This window comes from Vombatus ursinus, unplaced genomic scaffold (genome assembly GCF_900497805.2).
Source record: "Vombatus ursinus unplaced genomic scaffold, bare-nosed wombat genome assembly UNPS02014798.1, whole genome shotgun sequence".
Lineage (NCBI taxonomy): Eukaryota > Metazoa > Chordata > Mammalia > Diprotodontia > Vombatidae > Vombatus > Vombatus ursinus.
In genome coordinates this window covers 79,752,955-79,779,246 of record NW_020954576.1, presented here as the reverse complement: position 1 = coordinate 79,779,246, position 26,292 = coordinate 79,752,955, and the positions used below count along the sequence as shown (strand labels likewise).

The 26,292-nt window shown below is 41.3% G+C and overlaps 1 protein-coding gene across 1 annotated transcript in view; it reads right to left on the bottom strand.

The window, feature by feature from the left end:
- Positions 1-20,390: 20,390 nt before the first annotated feature.
- The window catches only part of LOC114049695 (Golgi resident protein GCP60-like), a 41,858-nt gene continuing 35,956 nt past the window's right edge, over positions 20,391-26,292 (bottom strand). Inside the window, exons 7-8 of the mRNA XM_027871030.1 lie at positions 25,883-26,167; positions 20,391-22,847 (exon numbers count right to left, since the gene is read on the bottom strand). Coding sequence (XP_027726831.1) covers positions 22,642-22,847; positions 25,883-26,167 — 491 coding nt within the window. The 3' untranslated portion in view covers positions 20,391-22,641. The remainder of the gene's footprint in view (positions 22,848-25,882; positions 26,168-26,292) is intronic.

Below are 26,292 nucleotides of genomic sequence, written 5' to 3'. Positions count from 1 at the left end.
TCCACTTCACAACGCTGGAGTTATTGTTGACTCTTCTCTCCTTCATCCCCCAAATTCGATCAGTGGCTAAGCCTGCCGCACTTCTGCAGCATCTCTCCCCGTCCCCTTCTCCACACTTACGTAGCCGTGACCCAAGTTCAGACTTCGTGGCTCCTCATTTGGACTATTATGACAGCTTCCTAACTGGTCCCCTTTGCCTCCAAGCTTGTCCCTTGCAGATCTACACAACTACACAAACTGATACGCAACTACTCACAACTACAAAACAGAGTTCCAAAACATAGATCTGCGCGTGCTACACCCCTACTCAAAAATCTTTAGTGGATCCCTACTGCCTCTGAGACAAAATACAAATAACTAGCAACGACAGCCCATCGCAATCTGGTTCGGGTACCTCGGTCCTCTTCCTTCTCCGTCCACTTCTCCCTCCTCACCCCACTAATGCTCCCCCTCTGAGCTGCCCTCTCATTTACACTGAATGTATATTGTGTGTACCTAGCTGTTTGCCTGTAGCCTCTCTAATTAGAATGTGAACTCCCTGAGGGCAGGGACTGCAGCTTGGCTTTTCTTTCTTTGCATCCCCAGCACTTAGCACAGTGTCTGGCCCATGGTAAGTGTTAATAATGCTTGTTGACTCTCCACTCCAGTCAAACTGGTCCAGGAGGGCTCCTCATTCTAGCCTCCATCTCCCACCAACATGTCTTTACAACGCTCTCTCTCTCTCTCCTCCCCTCTCCTTACTTCCAAGAAGTAAGCCCGTCTTTCTTCTTTTTCTTTTTTTGTTTAAAGGCAATTGGGGTTAAGTGACTTGCCCAGGTTCACACAGCTAGTAAGTGTCAAGTGTTTGGTCTGAGGCCGGATTTGAACTCAGGTCCTCCTGACTTCAGGGCCGGTGCTGTGCCCACTGTGCCACTTAGCTGCCCCCCATCTTTCTTCAAAGCACAATTCGAGTGCTGTATTGACTCACTTGTCTCCCCCTTTAAAAGTGTAGACCCTTTGCAAGTCAGGACTGTTGCATTCTTCGTACTTCTTTGCTTGGCACATAGTAGGTGCTTAATGGATAGTATCTGCTTGATGGATTGATTTCTAGAGCCAAAGAACTGGAAATTGCAGGGATGCCCACCAATTGGGGAATGGCTAAACAAGCTGTGGTATATGGTGGTGATGGAACATTATGGTGCTGTAAGAAATAATGAGCTTAGGGCAGCTAGGTGGCACTGTGGATAGAGCGCTGGCCCTAGAGTCAGGAGGACCTGAGTTCAAATCCAGCCTCAGACACATAACACTCACTAGCTGTGTGACCCTGGGCAAGTCACTGAACCCCAATTGCCTCACCAAAAAATAATAATAATAATAAATAGAAAAACATGGATGGACTTGCACAAAATAATGAAGAGCAAAATGAGCAGAACTGAGAGAACATTGTATACAGTAACAAAAATATTGTTTTAAGAAGGACTTTGAGCAAATATGTTATTTGTCTATTAGAAATACCCAAATTAGCTATAAAGGACATATGAAAAAAAGATGCTATCTGCATCCAGAGAAAGAACTGATAAATAGAAGTATATATAGAATAATTTTACATATATATGCCTATTTGTGTCTAATGGTAGACATCTCTGTGGGGGAGGGAAGAAAAAAAGAAATTTACACAATAATTTTGTTGTATAATTGAAAGGAATAGCAAGTTGTGCATAGTAGATTTGCAGTTTCATGTACAGTCATCATTTTTATTGTATTATGGAAATGATTGTTTTATTCCATGAATTAAAAAAGAAAATAAAAAAGAAAGAAAATACCTTGTATTGCTTTGTCCATATTTTGCATTTACTTATATCTGTATATAATAGATCCCCCTAGAAGAATGTGGTCAGCTCCCTGGGGGCAGGGAGGGTCTTCTTCCCATCTTTGCATCCCTAACCTATTGCAGAGGCCCTGTGCAGGTGGGTCCAAGCTCGCTTTACTAATGAAGGTCTGCAGCTTTTCTGCAGCTTATAGACATTGAGTCACCAGAAGCACAGAGGGGTTGAGTGACATGCCAAGGGCCACACAGACAGTATGTGTCAGAGGTGAGGCTAGAACCCAGGTCTTCGTATCTCCAAGGGAGGGGGGCTCTTTATTCATTATTCACTATCCTGGCTACCTTTTCTATCACTGGTTGTGCTTTCATTCATTCCCCCTTCCAACTCACTAGCGGGGAGGGGGAAATGAGGATTTATTAAGCCCCCGCTGTGTGCAAGACACCATGCTAAGTCCTTTATAATTATCTCATTTGATCCTCACAGCCCTCAGAGGATCCATCATGATCCCCACTTAACAGAGGAAGAAATTGAGGCAGAGGTTAAGTGACTAGCCTAGGGTCACACAGCTGTGTTCGGCGGTCAAATTTAAGTTCAGCTCTTCCTGACTTCAGACTCAGCATTCTATCAGCTGCACCATCTGGCTGCCTCTAGCTCCCCATGGCTCCTTCCAAGCTCACTCCGTACCACCGCCATTCTCTCCTCTGAGGTTCACTCAAGCCAGAGCTACCGTCCAATCAAATTCTCGCAGCTGTCATTTACTGACCTTGGAAATAATCCTCCTTTCAGTGACAAGCTCGGTGCCAGGCTCCCAGTCCTTCTCCCTTCTCCAACTCCTGGTTTTGTACTAGGGAACATCGACATACACACTCACACATACACACATGTAGAAAAATGTGTATATATCCACACAATACATACATATATAATGTGCACGTGTGTATGTGTATGTATGTACACACATATGCGTACATTATGTAAGCGTATATAGGCTTTTATTTTTGGTCTCTTTTCTTTCACAACATGATTAATATGGAAATGTTTTGCATGATTGCACACCTATAACCTATATAAAATTGCTTACCATCTCAAGTAGGGGGGAAGGGAGGGAGAGAATTTGGAACTCAACTTTAAAAAACAAATGTTAAACTTATTTTTACATGTATTTGAGGAAAATATTATTTAAAAAATAAAAAGAGGGGGAAAAGAGATGAGAAGATTCCATAAATTATAGACCAGCAAGCTTCAATATATGTATATATTATGGGTATATATACATGTATGTGTATTATATATTGTATGTGTGTGTATTTCCTTCTTTCTTTCTTTCTCTACTCCCTCAAAAACCCTAACCTTCCAGTTCATCAACTTATTCATATCACACAACCTGCTACTCTACCCCACTTAAACTACATGCAGAGATGGGCATCCCTTGATCTTGACATCACCCACAAAGGCACTACTTCATTGTTCATGAACTTTGAAATTCCTTCAAGTGATCACAATTTGTCATCATTCCACCTTTCCCTCTCCCTTGCAACTCCTCACAACGTGACCTTCAATCCCTTGGCCCCTCGGCTCTCCCCCAGGCCATCCCCTACATTGGCTACACTCCCCTCCTTTCCCCATCTTGACCTGGGGGGGTGAAACATTTTACACCCCTCTCTTCTCTTTGGTCCCTTATGCCTTCATATTGCCAAACCTGTGTACATTGAACAACAGAGCTGGAGGGAATCACGAAACTATGATGACTGAGTCTACTACAAATTTATGTTGTATAATCTCCACTGGGTTGTCACTGTGGCACTATGTCGCTGAGTTACGCACTATCCCCACTTCTGACAACAGCTTTTACAAACCTTTTCATCCCCTCCCCAAATCTCTTACTGCTCCAAGAGCTCCCTACTCTCCCTTCTTCCCCACTTCATCTCATTCAGATGCCTTTCCCACTATCTCCTTAACCCATCTCACAGGAAGAAGTAGCCCTTCTCCTTGCCGGAGTAAACCTCTCCACATGCTGCCATTCTGACTTCTCTAGTAGACTGCTGCCCCCATCATCCTCATTGTCTCATTTATTTTCAAATTTTCCCTGTCCAGCAACTGCTTCCCTGCCTACCTTGCCAACATGTCCTGTCTTCTCCGTCCTCAAAAGACCCTCCCATGGATTCAATTGTCACCTCTAAGATTTGCAAGTCTACTTATCCAGCCCTAAACTCACCTCATCTTCTACTACTATCTCCAACTGCTTATTGGACATCTAGAACTGAATGTCCCTGAGACATCTTAAACTCAATACGTTCAAAACTAAACTCATTATGTTCCCCCCACCAAATCCTCTCCTCTTCCTAAATTCTCTATTACTGTTGATACCAACATCATCCCAGTCACCCAGGATCACCACTGTCATCTTCAACTCTTCTTACTCTTCCATATCCAACTAGTTGTTTCTACCTTTGTAATATGTCTCCTCTCTTCTGACACTGCTACCATCTTGGTTTAGTCCCTCATAGCCTCGCACCAAGGCCACTACAGCTGCCTCATGGTTGGCCTCCCTCCCACAAATCTTTCCCTATTCTAGTCTATCCTCCATTCAGTGGAGGTGTGGTCCAGAAACCTCTAATGGGCCTCAAGACCCTTTTGGGGTCTGTAAGGTCAAAACTATTTTCATATTAATGCAAAGATCTTTCATTTCTAATACAGAAAAAATCAATATAGCTCACATACAGAAAAGCTCTTTAGGGATAATCCTCAATAATTTTTAAGAATGTAAACGGGCCTTGGAAGGGAAGAATGGAATAAATACTTATATAGCACCTACCATGTGCCTGGCACTGTGCTAAGCAGTTTACAAATATTATCTCACTTGATCCTCACAACACTGGAAGGTAAGTGCTGTTATTATTCCCATTTTACCATTGAGGAAACTGAGGCACACACAGAGGTCAGCTGACTTAGCTAGAGTCATAAGCTAGTTACATGTTTGAGGCCAGATTTGAACTCAGAACTTCCTGATTCCAGACCCAGTAGTTTTAGCTTACTAACCTAGAGCACTAAGAGGCTGTGATTTTGCCCAAGGTCACACAGCCAGTATAGATTAAAAGTAGCATTTGAACCCAGATCCTCCTGACTCTAAGGCCAGCTCTCTCTCTCTCTACGAAGGTCCACTCCCAGCTCTTCCTTCAGCATGAATGTAAGTTCGCACAACCCTCCTATGATTCTTGACTCCAAACTCCTGGGGGGAGGCTTTTGGTGAGTACAGATTTACACCCGCTACGGCCATGCCCACTCTACTGCAAGTTGACTTGACCAGGGGGAGAGGCAATGCCTCCAATAAGAGTGTCAGTCAGCCAATCAGCTTGGAGGCATCCCAACTCCCTGAAAACCAATCAGGAGCATCCATGACCTCTAAACATGGTGACAGAGAGCATGGCCATACTCTACATGGGGAGATACTATTCAGATGCTTCCAAAGGCTCATATCTATAAACTTATGACATTGATCGAGGAACTCATCTTGATCATTTCCCACCCCAGCTCCGAGTAGGGGATGGGGAATTGAATAGGGAGCTGATGCACCATAGACAGGGAGGTAACAAGAGTACCTACCTAGCTGCTCTTAATGAGTTCAAGTCACCAGTCTGAATAAGCTATATCCTAGGACACTGTCTACATTGGCAGAGGTGATTGCTGAGACACTGTCAAGGACTACTGAAGGACATCAAAGAGCCAGAGGGGCACCCTGGGATTGACTGGAGGAGAGCAAATATTGTCTCCAATTTCAAAAAATGAGACTTTTTTCACATTGGGCTCTTTTTTTGGGTCCATTTTTTTTCACATGACCAGTATGGAAATATTTTGTATGACTACACATGTACAACCTATATAAAATTGCTTACTGTCTCAGGGAGGGGGGAAGGGAGGGACAGAACTTCGAACTCAAAATTAAAAAACAAAATAAATGTTAAACTTGTTTTTACATGTAATTGGCGAAAATATTATTTTAAAAAAATGAGGAAAAAAAAAGGGATGAGAAGATTCCATAAATTAAAGCCCAGCAAACTTCAATTACTAGCAAAATCTTAGAACAAATTATCAAAAAGGTTCTTGATGAATGTCTAGACAAAGAAGCTACAATTCCAAAGAGCCAACACGGCAGGCTCCTCAAGAAGGTCATGGGAAACTCACTTGTTCTCTTTTTTGACAGGGCCAAGAAACTGGTAGATCAGGGGGATGCTGCTGATGCAGTCTACCTAAGTTTCCAACAAGCTTTTGACAGTCATGTTATTCCATAAGGAAAGCTAATGTGCAGGTAGGTGGACTTAAGTAAGCAAAAGGACAGTGCAGCCTAATAAAGTTATCTTCAAATATTTTTATCGCGCACTCCATGTGGACACATGGAGTGTGCAGCCCTCATCCATGTGTACAACACTGATGGATCTGTTTAAAAATTATATACTGGGACAGCTAGGTGGTGCAGAGGATAGAATACCAGCCCTGAAGTCAGGAGGACCCGAGTTCAAATCTGGCCTCAGACCAAACACTCGACACTTACTAGCTGTGTGACCCTGGGCAAGTTACTTAACCCCAACTGAAAAAAAAAATAAATAAATAAAGATAAAAATTATATATTAATACTATTGATTGTTGTTTAGTTGTTTTTTGGTCATGTCTGACTCTTCATGACCCCATTGGGGTTTTCTTGGCAGAGAAACCGGAATGATTTTGCCATTTCCTTCTCCAGCTCATTTTACAGATGAGGAAACTGAGGCAAACAGGGTTAAGTGACTTGCCCAGGGTCACACACCTAGTGTCTGAGGCCAGATTTGGACTCAGGAAGATGAGTCTTCCTGACTCCAGACATGGCACTCTATGTACTGCGCCACCTAGCTGCCCTAATACTATTAATACTAATATACTATGTACACTATTAAGATACAAAAAACAGAAATTACAAAGATAAGCTAAAGGTGACATCATTTTAAATATTCTTTCATTTTCATTTTTAATGTTATTTAAAAAACATTTTTGCCTTTGAAAGCAATATAACTGAATTTGCATCCTTATTTCTGAAAAAAAATCCCTATGTATGTGCTGGTGAGACAGAGTGGGCCTATATTTGGTCAATGTAGTTAGCCAATATCTCAAGTTGGTTTTGGATACTTTTTTATTGAAAGATAGACAATACAAAAATCAAATAAGTCATAACAGTCAGTGAACATAACAGCTTTTCAGCAGGAGTCATGTATTTCTGCCTATAGATATTCACCTCATACAATGAAAAAAGAAACAAAACAAATTGTCTCTGACTTCGACTCAGCAGAAAGTTTTCCATGTAAACCCATGTCCTTCTCTACATGATTCTGCTTAATCATGTCACACTTCAAATTCTTATTCACTTTTGGATATTTTGTGTTTTTGTTTAAGTGTGAACAGCAACACCAATATGGCTGGATTGTAGAGGGCAGGGAGAGAGCCAGGTATATAATAAGGCTGGACAGGCAGGCTGGGTCCAGATGACGAACGGCTTCAAAACCCAGAACAGTTTACATTTGAGTCTCCATTATATTATCAGGGAGCAATAGGAGTTTAACGAGAAACAGTGACATGGTTAGAACTACACTTTAGAAAAAAACACTTTGGCAGGTGTGTGCACTGGAGAATGGACTGGAGAGGAGAGAAGCCTGAGGCAGGCAATCAATTAGGAGTCCACTGCAAGTGTAAGTAAGAGGTGAGGGGGCCCGAACTAAGGTAATGGCTGTGTCATGGAGGGAAGGGAATGGATATGAGATGCTGTGGAACCAGACACTACAACATTTGACAACTGCTTGGCTAGGTAGGCTGAGTGAAAGGGAAAAGCTGAGAATGACACCAAGGTTAAAAGCCTGGGAGCCTAGAAGGATAATGTTGCTCTCAACAGAATGATGACAGATTGTGATCACTTGTACTTCCCAGCACAAAAGGGGGTGGAACAGGGTTCTTATCAGTCACTGTCCCAAGGGCAAAGTCTGCCCTGCAAGGGGTGCCTAAGGTAGTCACACACACTCCGGGGGCCAGTGGGTAACGGGCCTGTTGGGAAGTAAAGGGAATTTTCTTTATGGCATCTACACATCTTCCATTGCTATCCATGCCCAGATTGGGCTAGGTCATAAATGCCCTGAGAGTAAACATCTGGCACAGAAGAGGGATGGTTGGGAGTTGGCACATGGGGGTGCAGTAGGAGAAGGCTTGGTTACAACACACGAAGGGTTGTCCTAGAGTTGAGCCCCACCTACCTACTAAGGGGAAAGAATATGACATGACCTATCTTCCTATCTTTCCATCTTCCAATTGGTCAATCACACACCCCTTGGGGTCACACCACAGGCTCCCTCCCACCTTTGGGGCCCACTAACTTAGACAACATCTTCAAAGTCTCCTATTTGGTTTGAGTCCTCCAGAGGTTGGAGGTGAAACATAGGCCTGAGAAATTGAAAGGACCAGGATTTCTTTCCATTCCTCAGTTCAGCTTATGTGCCCTGAGTCACATAATATTCCAAGGAGATCCCATAGATTTTAAAATATTCACAGCAGCACTTTTTATCTTAGTAAACAACTAGAATCAAAGTGGGGGCCATTGGTCATGAAATGACTAAACAAACAATGGCAAAGAATCTAATAGAATATTAGAGCCCCACAAAATACAATGAACTCATGAGATGCCTAATGAATGGGTTGAACTGAAATGAGGAAACCCAAGCCTGGACAAATGAAATGACTTGCCCCAAAGGATCAAAATCCAAATCTTCTGACTCCATGTCCAATGTTCAAACAGATGTTTTGATGAGGGAAAGGGAAATGTCCACAGGAGCACGGATGATGCCTTTCCCCAACAGACCAAAGCAGGTCTGGGCAGGACATAATCATGGTGACCAGAAGGTGTGCAGGAGAAACTTGGCACTTCTCACATGTGAGATAAAGAGGTCCAAAGTCAAATTTACCTGTTTCATAACTTTCCTTTCCTATTTCTTACCGAAAGGGACTAAAGACATGTTGTTTTATTTTATAACCTGTGTTCAAGGAACTTACAGGCTAATAATGTATAAAATGGACTAGACGATGGCTAAGGCTTATTCTATTATTATTCCATGATCTGCACTTAACAAGAAAGGTGATGTGATAGAGTGGAAAAAGCATCTAGCTAGGGGAAAAAAAAACAAAAAAACCAGACCTGTTCCAGCCCTGGCATCAATGTCTGTGTAATTGAGGGCAAATCACTTACCTTCTCTAAGTCTCCACTAACTCACCTGTAAAATGAAGATATTTGCACAGCCTACCTCAAAGAACTGTTATAAGTACAGTACTTTGTAACCTGTTGTGTTGTTATTGGGGCAGGAGATAGAGAGAGAGAGAGCAGAGGGGTGGAAAGGACACCTGGTATGGAAACTCCACGAATGCAGATGGACTTGAATGCTACCAGGGACCCCAAGAGATAAGTGACTTGTGCAAGGTCACACTGTTTCCTGACAAAGAGGGGCAGGACTGGATCCCAGATCTTTCTAATTCCAAAGGCCTCTATCCATGCCAGGCTGCCTCTAGTTTTGAGAATTGTTACCATTAATTAAGAATACACTGAGGTGTTTGCAGCTTGTTTACTCCTCCCCCCGAGGTGTTTACACCTTAACAGGAGCCAAGGCCTTAAACCTGAATAGTAACGGTGATGGAGAGGAATAAGGAGAACCTTCCCAACACCCTTCAAATCAGGTCACTCCTCACCTTGCTCAGAACAAAAGGGCTGGCAGCCATTAAGGAAAGTGGTAACACAGAAGCTGCCTTACCCAGAACTGTGGCTCAGCAGGAAAAACCAGTTTCTCTGGAAGGCCTAGGTGGCTCAGGCCAGCCAAGCCCAGTCTAGCTCCCATAGGTACAGCCTCCCTGCGGAGAGGGCTGCCACACCCAAAGGAGCAGTGAGCAAACAACCAAAGCCAGGGTAAACTCCAGGGAGGGGAGGAGGCTTCCTGGACTCCAGCTGCTTCTCTAGGCCGAGTTTTCTGGGAAACAGCATCACCAACCTCCCCTGGGCAGCCTCTGCAGTATCATGAACACCACCCCATCCCTGTCTCCTTTACTCCCTGCTACAAAATGTTCTCTCCTTCACTCTCAACTCTAAGAAGTCCCCTGGGTAAAAGAGGTAACAGCCTTTCTCCTGTCCCAGCATAGGAAAAGAGGAAATGTGCAGTGGTGGGAGGGGTAGTGATGTGGAAGCAGGCAGAGCTGGGCTCAAAGCCCACCTCTTGAGCACCTGCTGGCTGCCTAGGGACAAGGCATTTAACCCACCTCACCTTGGGTACCACATCTGCGATCTTGAGCTCAAGTTAAATGAGGAGAAGGCCTTGCACTGAAAGTACTATATAAATTATACGGCCTCTTTGAGTTCATCTGTTCAACAGTATAATGATGGGGCTGCACAAGACCACCCCTTCCAGGTTTAAATCGCTCGTCTCAATGGGTGTGGAACCCAGCACAAGCTGTCAGACTTGTGCTGGTCAGTTTTGGAAAATTTTTCCTCCTCCTCCTCCTCCTCCTCCTCTCCTCCCTCTCTCTGTACAAAGGGTGGTTTACTAGGTAGGGGACAAATACATTTAGAAATGAAGGTTATGTAAAAGCAAACTATACTAATAAAAACTAAAACTTTTAAACAACCTATGGTCCCTCTTTTCCAACGTCAGCCCACAAATACACTTTACTCTTGACAGAATATCCTTGCCTGTGTTAAGTACTGTCATTTGCCACATCAAGTTAGGTTACCCCAAGTCCAATCCTATTTGGCCACAGAAGGCTGCTACCCAACTTCTGACATAGCAAGGCCAGAATCTGGGTCTCCTTCCCCCTCCTCCCACATCCGCCCCAGTGTTAGAATGGGGCTCTATTAAAGTCACCTCCTCCGGGAAGCTTTTTGCCAATCCTCCTCCCCAAACCCCCTATCAAGGAAACTCCTCCCTGGAACTGTTGAGGAGCTTTGTTTGGGTTTTTCTCAGGTACTAATGACATTATGTCAATGCTTAACTGTGCCCATAGTTTCTCCTGCCCTTACAGATCCCAACCCTCTGGTAACTCAGTAAGCTGTTTTCAAAAGATCAGAAGTCAGAGCTTTTGAGAAACTGATGGAAAGCAAGGTTATGTGACTTGTCCAAGGTTACACAGCTAGCAAGAGCCAGAACCCAGTCTTCTCACTTCAAGTCTAGTATGACTTTCACTCTGCCTCCACAGTCTCTTCAGTGGTGAAGAGGATAAATTTCAGCTCAAACACTGACTCCTGTATGAGGCCTTTCCTGCTCTTCCCCCTCACCCAGGCACAATGAAATTATCTTATATTTACTTTTTGCATAGTTTGGATTTGTACGTCTCCAACAAGAGAATGTAAACTCCTGGAGGAGAGGGACTTTGTGTTACTACATCCAGTACCTAGCTAGCACAGTGCTTGGCACAACATACATAGTTGTTGACTGATAAAGAGGAAATACATTCTGTTGAACTTCACCACATTGAGACAGACTGAATAAGAAAGTGGTATCACAATCTTTCCTGACTTTTTTTCTTGCCGCAAATTAACCTAGGTCCTATGATGCAAGGGCTGGAGGCCACAGGGAGGGGGAAACAACCAAGAGGGACTGGGGGGAGGGGGAGAAGGGAGGACACAGTCTAGCCTGCTCCCATTTCACCACCACCTTCTTTGGGCTAAATGGGAAGAAACATTTAAGATCTGCTCCCATTCCTGCTACTTACATTCAACCAAGAAAGCTGTAGATAGTGTGTTGGGTAGTTTTGGACTACAGGGTGAATAGAAGGAGTGCAGCCATAAGCATATCATAGCAATTGTTGTTGTTTTACCCTTTGTTCTCACGAGAACCATGACATCAGGGAAGTGATGCCATGATGTGCAAGTGAAGCGGATTTAAGTGAGGCAGGGCTGTGCAAAGTCACCAGCCTTACTCTCTCCTCTGGAGCGATCTGGGTCCAGTGGCCAGATACAGATCAGGACTAGAGGCAGCCCTGGATGCAGTGGGAGACCTTAACCTTTTTAAGTCAAGGTCCTTTCCAAGGCTGGAGGCAACACCCATTCTGTGACTAAGGCTAGGTAAAAATGAGGGGAAAAAAGGCCTCTTTTTCCTAGTCAAAAAAATAAAATCAATCTGGGAGGGGAAGACCTTCAGGGTTTCTGGCCAAAACAGAAATAATGGCTCTTTCTCTGACATTCTGAGCCATCAGAATCCAAGCAATGACCAAGTGAGGCTTGGGTTGGCACCTACTCTTAGCCAATCAACGAGACCAGAGCAAGAGAGTTAGAAGGGACCACCTAGTTCAACCATTCCTCCATTCGATTCCTTGAATAGGAAGGAATGGAGACAGAAGGATGAGTTCACAGGGCAAGAGGTTCTAATGAATCCCACCCCTCCCATCAGCACTGACATGATGAGAGAGAACGTGTGTGATAAGGCAGTTATCCCTTGATCCTCATAGGGAAGTCTGGCCAATAGTGCCTTTTATAAAGCTCCTAAGTCTGATGTGGGTTTTGCACACTAGAGGTGCTTATTTAAATGATGGTGGTGTTTGTTGTTCACAGGCACTTTCAGGGTGTTCTTGACCTCTTCCTCTCCGTCACCTCTTACATCCAACAGAACACCAAATCCTATCAATTCTATTTTCTCTCTATTCCCTGCCAAAACTCCAATACAGGACCTCATCACAACCAACCTAGCTTAATGTAACAAGTCTCCTATGGGGTCTTCAGGCTTCCATTATCTTCCTCCTCCAACTTTTCTCTCACACTACCGCCAGACCAATCTTACTCATGAACAGCTCATTTATACAGCAATCTTATAAAGTGCTCCTTACAACAACACTGTAAGGTAGGGTACTCATATTTTACAAGCAAACGGAGGCAGAGGTAGGAAAACTAACTTGTCCAATATAAAAAATGGCAGTAAAGATAAATCTGGCCATGTTGCTCCTTTGCTCGGAAATCTTTGGTCACTCCCTCTTACCTTCTGAAGTCAAATTCTTTTGCCTAGAATTCAAGGGCCTCCAAAAAGCAGGACCACCAGACCTACTTAGTCTTCATGCACTCTCTGCTCCAGTCAAAATGCAATATTGTCCCCTTTAATACATCTAGTGCCTTCCTGGCTTCTGTCCTCCCTTCTCCTAATGCACACCCCACCCCACTCTGGCCTGTTCACTCATTACCCATTCCTTATAATCCAACTCAAATGACATTTCCCTGAAGCCTTCCCTGATACCTACCCTCAGTTACCTTTCCCTCCAAAAAACAAAAACGAAAATTCTATATAAATATTTTCATATGTCTTAAGAGAGGTTTAGCAAGAGTGTGCTGGAGCCAGCTTACACTGGCTCCCAGAGGAGACTGTTAAATTTTGTATCTTGGGAATTGTGCAAACATTACAAATCAGGGTTTTAATTTGTTTTGTTGCTGGCCTAAACTTAAGAAAGTGATTAATGATCAATAGTGATTAATAATAATGTATTAAACTTAACTGTGCATGTTATTTTTTTCCCAGACAGCAGATCGTTAAAAATTACCAGGAAACCTCTAGGTATATGACACATATTATAGTTACACATTTATGTACTGCAGTTATCCACATACAATTTGTAAACTTCTACCAAACTGAAAGCTTACTCAGAGGAAAGAGCTAAACTCTGTATGGTTTCTCAGCCCCTAGCACAGTGCTCTGCAAACAAGTGCTTGAACTGAATTTAGATCGTTTTTCACTCATGTTAAAAAGTATGGCTATATCTATATTTTCATTTCTAGTAAGGACTCATTTCCTTATGATATTTAATAGAAATTAATCTCAACTCATTGGTGGGCCATCAAAAGGAGCAGCTGTTATCTATTAGTTCTGGTAAAAGAGTTTTGCAAAAGCAAGACAATCTCCCCTCATCTTACCTTGCCCTACAAGGGATGGAGGCCAGTATTTTCCTCAGCTTAGCAAAGTAGAGAAAGCTCTAGATTTGGAGTTAAAGACTACGGCAGTAAACGTGGTATAACATTGGGCCTCAGTTTCTTCATCAGCAAAACGGGATGATACAATTTTGCAATACAGCTTCACAGACTCACTATAAGGAAAATCCCTTTATAAACCTTGGCACCAATACAAGATCCAAATTCATTCAGTCACCGAGTAAGTCCCTTGGTTACTCTCCATCTCAAACCTGCCCTTGACATACAGATTATGTAAATATCTGGTTATCGGTCTAATGTTTCATTCTGCAAGGGATTTTCTTGCTTTTCATTTGTGCCCTTCCACATAACGGTCATAGAGGGCTGACTCACTGGTAAGTGTGTAAGCCCAGAACCAGCCCCAATTTTCCTTCTCATTTTCAGTCCTCTCAAGTTCATCTGTGCATTTCAAATGTAAGGCTGTGGGGACTAGTGCTCAGCTAGCTCTCTCTCTTTTCCACATCTTCCACTCTTTCCTCCTATTTCCTTAAAAAGCTTCACTGGTACAAACCAGGGGAAGGGGAAGGGAGGGGAGGAATGGAGAGCTACCTAATCCTGGAAGGACACCTGCCACTGCACGTAGGGCAGTTGGGCAAACAATACCAATCCACTTGCAGGCAACCTGGAAGGAAGAAATGAAACTTTGACAGCTGTCTTAAACCTGTTTCTTCACCTAGTCTGGGGATTATGCCAAAGAAAGCCTGCTTAGTCCTAGAAAAGGTGTTAGCTTCTCCCTTCCCTAGGGTGACAGATATAGAGACCTACCATAACAGATGAGCTAAAGTGTGCCAGAGGTGAAGGACAACACTGCATACAGATGTTGGCATAAGAGGGGTGATTTCCCCCAGCTGTTTTTTTTTTTTTAAACCACTGCCTTCCTCAAAACTCATTCCTAATTAGAAAAAAGGCAGGAAGGAAAATATCATCTGAAAAATGATCAAACCAATTATGATTATTTTTGAGGATCTGTTACCTTAAAAATCTTGCTGTGGGAACATTCCTCTTGTTCTGAGTTCTTTTCTTTTCACAGAAGGATGCCTTACATCTCTCTACCAGTAAACTCCTCCTTCAAGCAGTTCTTTCTAGTAGGAGTCAAAAAATAACTTTACTTGTTTCCTCCATTTGTGCAAATTCCTTGCCTCCTTCCTGAAGCCAAGCCTGGCCATATTCTTTATCTTCCTTGCTGGGAAGGTAAGGACAAGTCTCAAAGGTCCCCATCATGCAAGCTCCCTCTTAAGAACATAATGTAGTCACAATAAATGGATGCTTCAGGAAAAGTGTTTTGTCCAAAATGTTCCAAAGAAACATGGGAAGATTTGTATGAAGTAATGGAGGGGGAAGAAATCAGATGGAAAAGAATAATACTGCAATGATTGCAAGAACATAAATCAAGTCAACATGGAGGGGCAAGAAAATTCTGGTCAAATAACTGAGTTATGGTTAATGCTGCAATGTTTGAGTTAAAATGATGGCCCTCCTTTCTTAATAATAAGTTAACCATTTTGCAGGAAAGCAACTTTGTAAAGGTGTGTTTCAGTGTTTGTTATGAAGATCATTACTAACTTGTACCAAAATTTTAAAAAAGGATTAATAAATTTAAGCATTTTAAAAATGCATTGAACAGGTTACTGGCAAAAATGGAGCAAAATTAACTCATGGTTCAAACAGTCCAATTCCAGTAAGTCTGAGAGTTATATAGTTAAATTCCTACAAAGATTTGAGACGTTCAAGATCTTTAAAAAAAATTACTAAATGAGAATGACTGGTCTGCTACAAACTTGAGTTGTTTTCGTGTGCTGCAGTAGCAGTAATAATGAGGCCCACAAAAAGACTCAATCTGGAATGCCAAAAACCTGCTGTGCCCCAGGTCTGTTGCCTGGCAACAGAAAGCAGCTGCAAAAAAGCCTGGCAATCCTGAGGGCAGCAAGACCACCTTTTTGGCCAACCCATCCTGTGGTATTTTTATCATCCACCTCCTCAAGTTGAAATTCTCTTTGAGACTTTCATGACACTCCTGGACATCACACAGCAAAGGCTGAGAATATCAGCACCAAAAGCAAAAGGGTCAAGAATGACTTTTAATGTTGGAATACATGTGAAGGAGCAGAAAGGTACCTTAGAAATCCAGTCCAATCTTACTCCCATTCTACATATGACTAAACTGAGGGCCAGAGAGGGTGCAGCAGAAGCTAGTCAGCTATGGCAATGGAGGAAGGATATTAACCTCCAGAAGCCCATTTCAGCATGCCTTCCCCTACCAGTGGTTTTGGCAAATTCTTAGAACCTGCCCTGACACTTGTTTTTCATACTTCCTCAGAACTAAGAATGGTTTTTACATTTTTAAATACAAACTTCATAATTTAAAAATGTAAAAACCATTCTCAGCTCTCAGATCATGCAGGCTGTCGACAGCAGACCCCTGCTCTATACCTTAATAACCTTAAAAATCTCAAAAGGAACAAGTGAAAAAGGAAGATTAAGTGGCAAGAGTACTTTGACTCCTGCTACTAGCCCTAGGGTTCAGAAAGGAGACAGCATCCATCTGATAGATCTGCAATTTTGGGTCAGAGATAAAGTAATCATCAAGCTATTTTATATAGGTAACACCCACTGAGCTGGATAGCACTGGACATTGTCTTAGCTGTATGGATAGTCAATATTCTGCTTTAAGGAATACACATTTTCCCAAGACTCTGAAAGTATATATAGTCAGTCACTCGGGCAAAACTTGTTTACTACATACATCAAGTATATAAAAGTTGTGTTCAGAGAGCATATCTAGGGGCAGCTAGGTGGTGCAGTGGATAGAGCACCGGTCAGGAGGACCCGAGTTCAAATACGGCCTCAGACCAAATACTTGACACTTACTAGCTGTGTGACCCTGGGCAAGTCACTTAACCTCAATTGCCTAAAACAAAACAAAACAAACAGAGAGCATATCTAGTTAATTCTCAGTGCTGGTAGTCTATTTAGTGATTTAATTTTATGGAAAAAATCATTTGTATCCTCTCCAAAGGAACATTTATGTCTGAAGGGTGATGAAATCTTCCAACTATTTGTGGAAATGTTATTTACCTGATATCCCAGACATTATACTCGTATGAGCAAAGGCACAGTTTGCAGGTGATTCCAAAAGGTGTTTTGCCCAAGGAACATTAATTGCAACTTCAGGGATATTACAGTTTGCATAACTCAGAAATGGGTGACCCCTGATAGCCACAAGTAGGAGAATAGTTAAGAATTAAGGCTTACACTCCCTGTGTTTAAAGCTGGGCCTTGTTCTATTTCTTTTCCTGTTGTTTGATTTGTTTGTTTTTTTTCCCCCATAGGACAAAAGTCCTTAAAAGATAAACTGTAAAACATCGAAAAGGTCTTTTGTAGCACAGGAGGAGGCAGCCTTGAAATGAAGAGATCTCAGGTGAATTAACCACAAACACATTTTAGGGACACCCAGGGGAGTGCAAGGCTTTATTTTATCCAGATCCTGGCCCCGGAGTGGTTTTCTGGCACAATCTCAAACCCCTCTGAAGGCAATCGTAGAGCAGTGGCAAAAGCACATGACTCAAGTCAAAGGACTCAGGTTATCTTTGCTACTTATCACCTACATGACTCTGAGCAAGTTATCGGTCCTCTCCAAACCCTCAACTATACAATGAGAGATCTATACCAATCCCTTCCAGGACTATGTTAAACAATAAGTATTTATTAAGTGCCTACTGTGTGCCAAGCACTGAGAATACAGTCACTGCCCCCAAGGAGCTTACATTCTATAATGGGGGAATGCCGTGTATACATCTAAGTATATACAAAATAAATACATAAATACAAGATAATTTGAGGAGTGAGGCACTAGCAGCTGAGGAACAGGTGAAAGGCTTATTGTAGAAGGTGGCACTTGAGCTGAGCTTTGAAAGAAATCAGGCAGAGGTGTGACAACAGTATATTCCAGGCATGGGGGATAGCCTGGACAAAGGCACAAACGGGACATGGAGTACTGTGAAGAATGTCAAGAAAGCCAGGTGGGCTGGACCACAGAGTACATGAATGGGAATAATGTAAGTCAAAAAAGCTGGTTGAAACCAGGGTTTTTAAATAGTAACAGTTTTCATTTGATCCCAGAGGTAACAGTGAGCCACTGGAGTTTACTGAGCAGTGAAATGACATGGCTAGATCTATGCTTCATTGTTTCCTTTGGTAGCTGTATAAATCTTGCTATGGGGATAGTATAATCTATCTTCCCTAGACTGATCAAATCCCTCTCCAGGATTTTATTCAATGTTTAAAAAGAGCCAGAAATTCTGACTCAGCTGCTAGAGTGTGAAAAGCATCACACCTCAAAAGCCACCATCTAGGTTGGCCCAACCACCAGGCTTCTTAAAGAACATGGCAGGGGATATTGTTTTAAAGACTAGAGGAGAGAGACAGGCAAGACGTCTCTAACAAGAGAGCTTCAGATTCTAAGCAATAAAAACACTCAGGCGGAAAAAGGCAACCATTAAACAATTATTTCAAAACTTCACTCAATCAATGCACAGGGCAAAACAGGCCATCTCATACCTAAGTCTTCTACTGAAGGAAATACAATTGAGAGGTTGAATGGAAGCAGCTGAGGTGTCTCAGAGAGACAGAAGTGGTCTAGGGGCACATCAGAAAAGGTCACTGGATCCAACAACTGATAATTCCATTCACAAAAATTTATAGCTTTTGGCAAAGTAGTGCCATTTAGGCCCGAAGTGCCACCCAAATCTGCAGATGATCCGGAGCCTGAGCCACTGAAACAGAGAAGATGTGGAACATAAAGTTCAAGTTGGAATGGAAAGCTAGAGGAAGTCTGTTCTCCTAGGAATCTCTGCCTATTACTGAATGGCAGCAAGCATACGACCAGTGTTTTCATGACTACGGAACATAACCTTTCCCCAAAAAAGTGCTTTTTCAGGTAGAGATGCCTGTTTGGGTCATGTTCTATATGTGTACAGCCAATGGCTCTGCTGCTACTTAGGCAAAAAATACCAGAGGACTGCACAAATCCACATCACACCCACCCAACATTCCCAAATAATCTAGGAGAATCTGGACTTTCAGCTCTGCCAGTTATAAATGTGTATGCGAACAGAGGACAGAGCTGTCCATCTGAACCAACCCCCCCCCGGTTGATCTCTTCACTTAACATGGGCAGAAAATGATTTTAAGACCATTCATAAACCCCCAATCACATTTCATAAATGTGCTCTTGGGAAAACGGAAACTTGGCACAATCTGTACTAATTAAGCATAGTTCATACTCTATTTGATGGTGGATAAAGAAGTCATCTTTTTAAAGTGAGCTCGTGCGCACATGTATGTGCAAATGTAAAGGCAAGAAACCAAATGACTGCCTGTTGCAAGCAGGTCACTTCGGACAAGCCACTTAATTTCTCTGGGGCATTTCCTTACGTTCATTTTCCATAAAATGAGGGGGTTGGACTAGATCTAAGGTACCTTCAGCTCTAAATTTTATTCTCCCATGAATGTGTGAAACTATTTAAACTTTCTCCAACAGCGTGTCAAGTGGCTGAATAAGGGCTAGGTTTTATACTTCTAATATAATTACTACATATGAATTAACAGTGTTAATGTTAATCTTGATTACAATCGGTCTACTTGAAAAGCTCACAAGCAAAGGCAGAATTTTATGTTGTTAAATGTGTAATAATTATAAATTACAGTGTGGTCTGTAAGGATAGCAGATGCTTCTTCCCTGTCTCTCTAATCAGAAAGACCACTACTCTAACATTCCAGGTAGGAAATGAGAGAGACAATAACCAATTAAACTTTGGAAAAAACCTACCACAAACTAAGTCAAAGAATACGAAGCAACAGATGTGAAGTCGAGAACCAGATTCTAACACCAAAGACTGGAAACACATTCAACAGAGTGACTGTTCCCAGTTGTCCTGCTTCTGAGAGATGAGCTCTCTTCTACCACCCCAATTTCAGTTCTTAAGCAGATCATGTCTTTGTTGGTGATCAAGTTCTTCTGTACCTTTCAGTCCTCTGACATTCCACTGGGTGCCTGGTTGCTAACCAAAGTGTTGCTCTGAAATAGTGAGGGGGCTGGCACAATAGGCATATGTTTATTATTGCATTACAAATTACTTTCAATAAGTGTATTCTCAGGCTCCAAGACAAAAGAATTGCTTGTCTCATAAAATGACAGCTACCAACAGGTCCTCTATAAATGCCAAACCAATAGTCTCAACTAGCCCCTGAACTGGCTGCATGGGGTCTCAGAAACAGGTATGCCAACCTAATCATTTTATTTTGCTGAAACTCCATGTAACAAATGGAAGTAGGTTAAGGTGTCCAAGTATCTCTTTTAAAAAAAAGTTACTCTGCAACCACTAGAACCAAGTAAGGCCTACTTTAAATGGGTTAATTCCTGGTATTCCAGATAACACCAATAAGGTGTGACCCCACTGCTTCTGAAACATCAACTTTCAGGATCGGCAAGTTGGCTGCCTCATTTCATGTTCTATTTCAGAACACATGTCTCAGGTAACAATATGTGTGCACAATTGTGAAGGAGGAAAAAACTGTTTTAGGACAAAACGTTGAACAAAGGCAGTGCTTTTAATCAATAAGTTTGAAAAAAATTAAATCTATTTGAACACACAAGCATAATTTACAGCAGAAAGAAAAAGAAATGGTCAGAAAAGAGGTTTTTTGTGTGTTGCTTTTTCTAAAAAACTAGGCCTTCTTAAAAACAGAAAAGGCCCTTTAATACATTTCTTTTTGTCATACCTGAATAGGGAAGTACAGTACTAATACTTCAGAAAACAACCATATTAAAAAAAAAAAGGCAAGCAGTTATAAGTAAATGTATTTTAATTGATTAAATATATTATTTTAAAGTATTTTTAAAATTGTATTTTCACTGTTCTAATCAACAGCCAAAGGGAATAAAAAAAGTTTAAATCCAAAAAGTTTTGATGTGAACACTTGATGAATTGTTGTCATCTAAAGCGATATGCTGCTTCCAAGAACAATGACATTCTATGAGTGAGATAACCTCAGTATGGGCAAGGTCAAAATCTGTAATCAAATCCTGGAAGAAATATATTAATGTCTGCTTTTTTATATGTTTATTTTACATTTTTAAATACAGAATTCTTCTCACTGAAAAAAAAAAAAGCAAGAAACTGCCTAACCCCATGGTTTTACATTCTGTATGTACAAGACAGCAGACTGCCTTAAAAATGTTCTGGGTGTAACAGCACTGATAGCCATTTAGCTGGCACTACGTTTCTGAACCAAATTTAAAAACCTCAAATTAAGCACTGTGGAGCTACTTAGGAGAAAAAACCCAATTTGTGAATGAGGAGAGAAAAAAGTTAGATATATACGTGTGTGTGTGTGTGTGTGTGTGTGTGTGTGTGTGTGTGTGTATATAACATATAAACACCCACACACACAAAACCGAAGCTCAAACAGAAACAAACCCAATATATGCAAAACTCAAGTGCCCCCATTAGGTAGTGAACTGTACAAACTATAGCTAATTAATGGAAATCCTTCTTCAAGAAGTGATTTTGTGGTTTTTAAAAATCCATATATTTCAGTAACATACATTAACAGTGTTAAATGTACATTAACATCTGTCTACATGACATTCCTCCAAGGCTTCCTATACTGGCCAACTGCTTTCACAAATATGGGCCAGACAAACCCATATTTGTTTGAACTGAACAGAACCACAAGATGCTCCAACATCATCCATGACAGACATAATGCAGATTAAAGCTAGAAGACTTTAAAATTTAGGTATGTGATGGGACATTTCAACTTTCCACAATACTTAATTCTAAAGAAGAATTACATAGGATTTGTGCACAAGTGGTACCAAACATGAGAAAATGGAGTGGCAGTGATTTATCAGTGCAACAACATGAATCCCCACACACTGAATTATATACTAAAATGATTTAAAATATTTAAATGCCCCAAGTACCAATTTGCATTTATAAAATACAAAGCCAAGATTACTGAATTGGGTAGAAAACTGGGTTTGATATGACATAAAAAGCCAATCAAGCCAATAATTTATTAACTTTGTTTTTGCTACTGGTAGTCAACCTCGGGCAGAAATGGGAGGCTGGTCAGCTAAGACAGTTGACTCACTAGTACTACCCATGTTGGTATTGTAATTCATTCATCATCCTGGTTTAACAAATTCTAGGCATCCAATTCGTCCAGAGAATCCTTCTTTGTATTACCTTGGACTAACCAAAAATAAAGGCAATTTAAGTCTTGCCATTTGGGGCTATGCAGGACAAAGAGAGACAACTGTTTTTAAAAACTGCTTTAGGTAACAATTTTGAATTTCTAATTGTACCAAAAAAAACCCCAGACATTTCAAAACATAGCTATAGTCCATTAACAGAGGGACTTCAAATTAAAAGGCAATTCAACTGTTAGCAATCACAAAGCACATGAAGCAGGCACAGTGAACTAACCATCAGCCAAACAGGGTTCACACTGCGGCATTTCATTTTGTAGGATTCAAGGGATTTAACATATGTAACTCACGTAATTTCAGCTTAAGCACCATCCATCAGTGACTCTCTTGGTTAACCCCTAAGTGCTGGATAAGTCTGGAGATCCCTTTTCAACACCAAAGAATTCTTGTAATAATAATAGGGAGTCTTGGGGATAATCTTGACTCTTTAAGAGTTCATATACCGTCAGACCAAAACCAAATGGGGTAAAACCTGACTCTAACGCTCTGTTATGTTAGAAGAGATTCCCAAATAAAAGGCCATCTTCTGCCCAGCCCAAGCCTCAATTGATATTGTAACACCATTTTTATCTAGTATAATACACTCTGTAGTAGACTACTTTTGATCTCCATAAAGAATATGAGTTGTCAAATTTAAGTAGATAGACTCCTTTCCCTGGGTACTGATGGCTGCCAGCATATACTTCTTCATGACAGTCTCGTCGGTACACAGGTACAATTTCATCTAGCTGAGGCTTGCTGGACTTCCTTTTGGCTTTTTCTTCACTGTTTTCTGTTAAAAAAAAAAAAAAAAAAGAATGAAGATAGAAAATCATCACTGGTCCTTCAAACAATTCAACTAACGTGGATTCTCAGAATGGTAATGATTTGCTTCAATCCATACTAGAACTATGGAACTGGGCAGCACATTAGTAGTTTCTGTGTTTTTATGCCCTTCCTTCCCTCTTTACCCAAGTCTGATCTACTTAAATAATAGAAAATAAAAGCACACAGGTTAGTGACCCTGGGAAAATCATTTTAATTATCTGGGCCCAAATAACAGCCTGGGACTGACAGACCTCCTAAGCCTGGGATTCTAAGCTGCAGGGGGCTACTCCAATCAGATGTTTGAGCCATGAACATGGCAGCTAGGTGGCATAGTGACAATGTTGGACTTGAGGTCAAGAAGTCCTAAATTCAAGTCTTGGCATAGATACTTAATTAACTTGTGACCTGGACAAGTCACTTAATCTCTCTGTGCATCAGTTTCCTCAACTGTAAAACTGAGATAAGAGCACCTACCTCCTGGGATTGTTGAGAGTATAAAATCATGTTTGTAAAAAGCTGTATAAACCTTTAAGTGCTAAATAAATGTTAGCTACTCTCAATACAAGGGGAAGGGAATCACCAGGTTGCCTAAGGAGGGATAAACCAGCCCAGGAAGGACATTGGACAGATCAAGACTACTGTTGTTGATCAACAGTATGCCTGGGCCCCTCTACTTGCAGCTGAGGTGTGACATAGGGAGAGCTAGTCTTTTTTTTTTTTAAACCAACCCAGGAGGGTGAGACTAGTTGATCCCTAAGGTTCCTCCCAGCACCTATGAATTCAGTGTATATATCTAAAAAAATAAAGGAACCTGAACTGAGAGGGCAATTGTTTTTTTATGATACCAATATAAAGCAGGTTTTTAAAAGCATGAGGATCAACTAGCATATCTGTAAAACCTGAAGTCTCCAAAACATTATCAAATTTGCTTTACTGAAGAGAAAAAAAAACCTAAACTAAAATTGGGCTCATTTGCAGATGAGAAATTTTCTATGTTCCTGTATGCAAGACACAGGTCCATTAAGTCAAGATCTGGGTTTAGGCTAGAGGCTTTAGACTATACATCACCAAAATAAGTAAGAAAACACCTTTTAATCAGTATAAAAACCATTCAGAACAAGAGACAAAAGTGCAAAGTAATACAGGAGAATGGTCTCCGAGGCTGAAATGTATCTGTTTTTTGTTTTTTTTTTTGAAAGAAACACCTCCTACCACACTCTCCCTCCCTTTCACTCCTGCCTGAATAGCTCTTGTATTAATCCAAATTTTAAGTCTTCTTTAAAAGTATACCATGGGGGCAGCTAGGTGGCGCAGTGGCACTGGCCCTGGCGTCAGTAGGACCTGAGTTCAAATCCAGTCTCAGACCAGACACCTGATACTAGCTGTATGACCCTGGGCAAGTCACTTAATCCCAATGGTCTCGCCAAAAAAAAAAAAAAAAAAAAGTATACCATGGAGGTAAGGATTTGGTGATTTCTTTGTCCTTTCAGCCATATGTATGTATGTACCCAGATTATAAGGAGCAACAGACATACTTAAAGGTTTAAAAAAAAATCCACCACCATGATACAGACAATTTAATCAACAAGTTATTAAGCAGTTATTTAAAAGGCAGCTTTTTTTGCTAAAGACTTTATGATCATGCATATGGCAAATTAATTTTGGTGAAAGACAGCCAGCATGAGATAATACAACTAGCAATGGACTTAAGAGTCCGGGGACCTAGGTTCAAATCCTAACTATCATTTACTCCCTGTATGATCCCAAGCCAGGTATCTCACTCCTTTGTGAAATGGGGAGAAAATGGGGAAACTGGCCTAGATAATCTCTAAGGCCCCCTACAACTGCAAATCCTAGGATTCTGTGAAGGAGTACCTAAAGTACAACAACCTATTCCCTTATGAAACTATATAATTAAGTGAAAGAGTAATAAATACTTTATTTGCTTTACACTTTGCCTCAAGAAGTGTTCTTTAAACTTTTAATGTTCTATAGAAATGTTAACCAACTCAATACACACTTTACAGAATACCCATTATATCTGGTGATTCATGAGATGCTAAAGGGAAGCAGAAATGGTAACACTAAAAAGTTTAAAATGCAGTTGCCATTCAAATGAGCAAACACTAACATGCCTACATGGTATTCAGAAACGAGTGGAATTGAGCTTTTCTGGGAAAAGGAAGTGATGAAACCAACTTGTTAATTATTTTAGCAAAGCACATACAACATACTGATTAAAGAATCTACTGAACCAAAATGTGTGCCTCCTTCATGGTTCCTCTGCCAGCTCTAGCTACAGACTCCACCAGCTTCAGTGTTCAGATCTCTCTCCTCCCTTTCTCCACTCTCTCCTTCAGCACTACTACTCACTCTCAAGGCTTCCCTTTCCTCTACAGAGGACTCCTGCATATTAATCTCCAGAAGAGAATTCAAGTCTAAGAATCATGCATTTAACTTAAAATACCCAAAGGATGTCTCCATACGGATATGCCAGTGGCACCTGCAGCTTTACATATTTAAAACAAAACTCCTCTTCATTACTTTCTGCTGTCTAAACACCCCTCATGCCGATGCCACATTAATCTTCTAAGTACACATATCTGAATACGTCACTCCCATGCACAAAACCCTTAAATGGCTCCCTGATGGCTATGTAATAAAGCTGAAATCCCTGCCCCTAGCATTCCAGGTCCTCTACAATGTGATTTCACCCTAACTTTTTCGTCTTTTCTCATACTACTCCCCTCCAAGTACACTGTGCTCCCATCAAACGGGGGTAGTCATTTTCGCCCACATTATGTCCTGTACTATCCCTCCCCTCCAATGCCTTCTGCTCATGCTGTTCTTTATACCTGGAATCCCATCCCCCCTCCCCACCAACCTCTGCCAGTCAAAATTCATCTCAAATGCCATATCTCTTTCTGTCATTATGCCAAAGATTTTTATAACATACATAGACTTTTATTTTTAAATATAGTTATGAAAAAGCTGCTCTACCTTCATCTTCTTCGTCATCATCACTGGATTCACTGACATGCACACTGACATTAGTATTGGGAGACTCTGTCCATTCAAAAAATACCCCAAACCCAATGTCATAACTGTCTGTTGCAAACTCCCAGAAGAGATAAGATCCTTCCTCATGTGTAGGTACTCGAACAGTGACTACTTCTCCTCTGCCCACTGTGATCACTGAATCTGCATCCTGCCGAATCTTCTCTTTAAAGTCTTTGATCTGAGGTCTTGTCCACATGGAAGGTGCAGCTATTACAGGAACAGATTCTAGCAACAAGAGGACTCATAAAAGTTAAACAGGTCTACCATCTGCATTTATATGATAATATGAGTTAAAAAACCATTTATATTACTTTGACAACCTGGGTCCAGCTACTAACCTAGTGATAAGG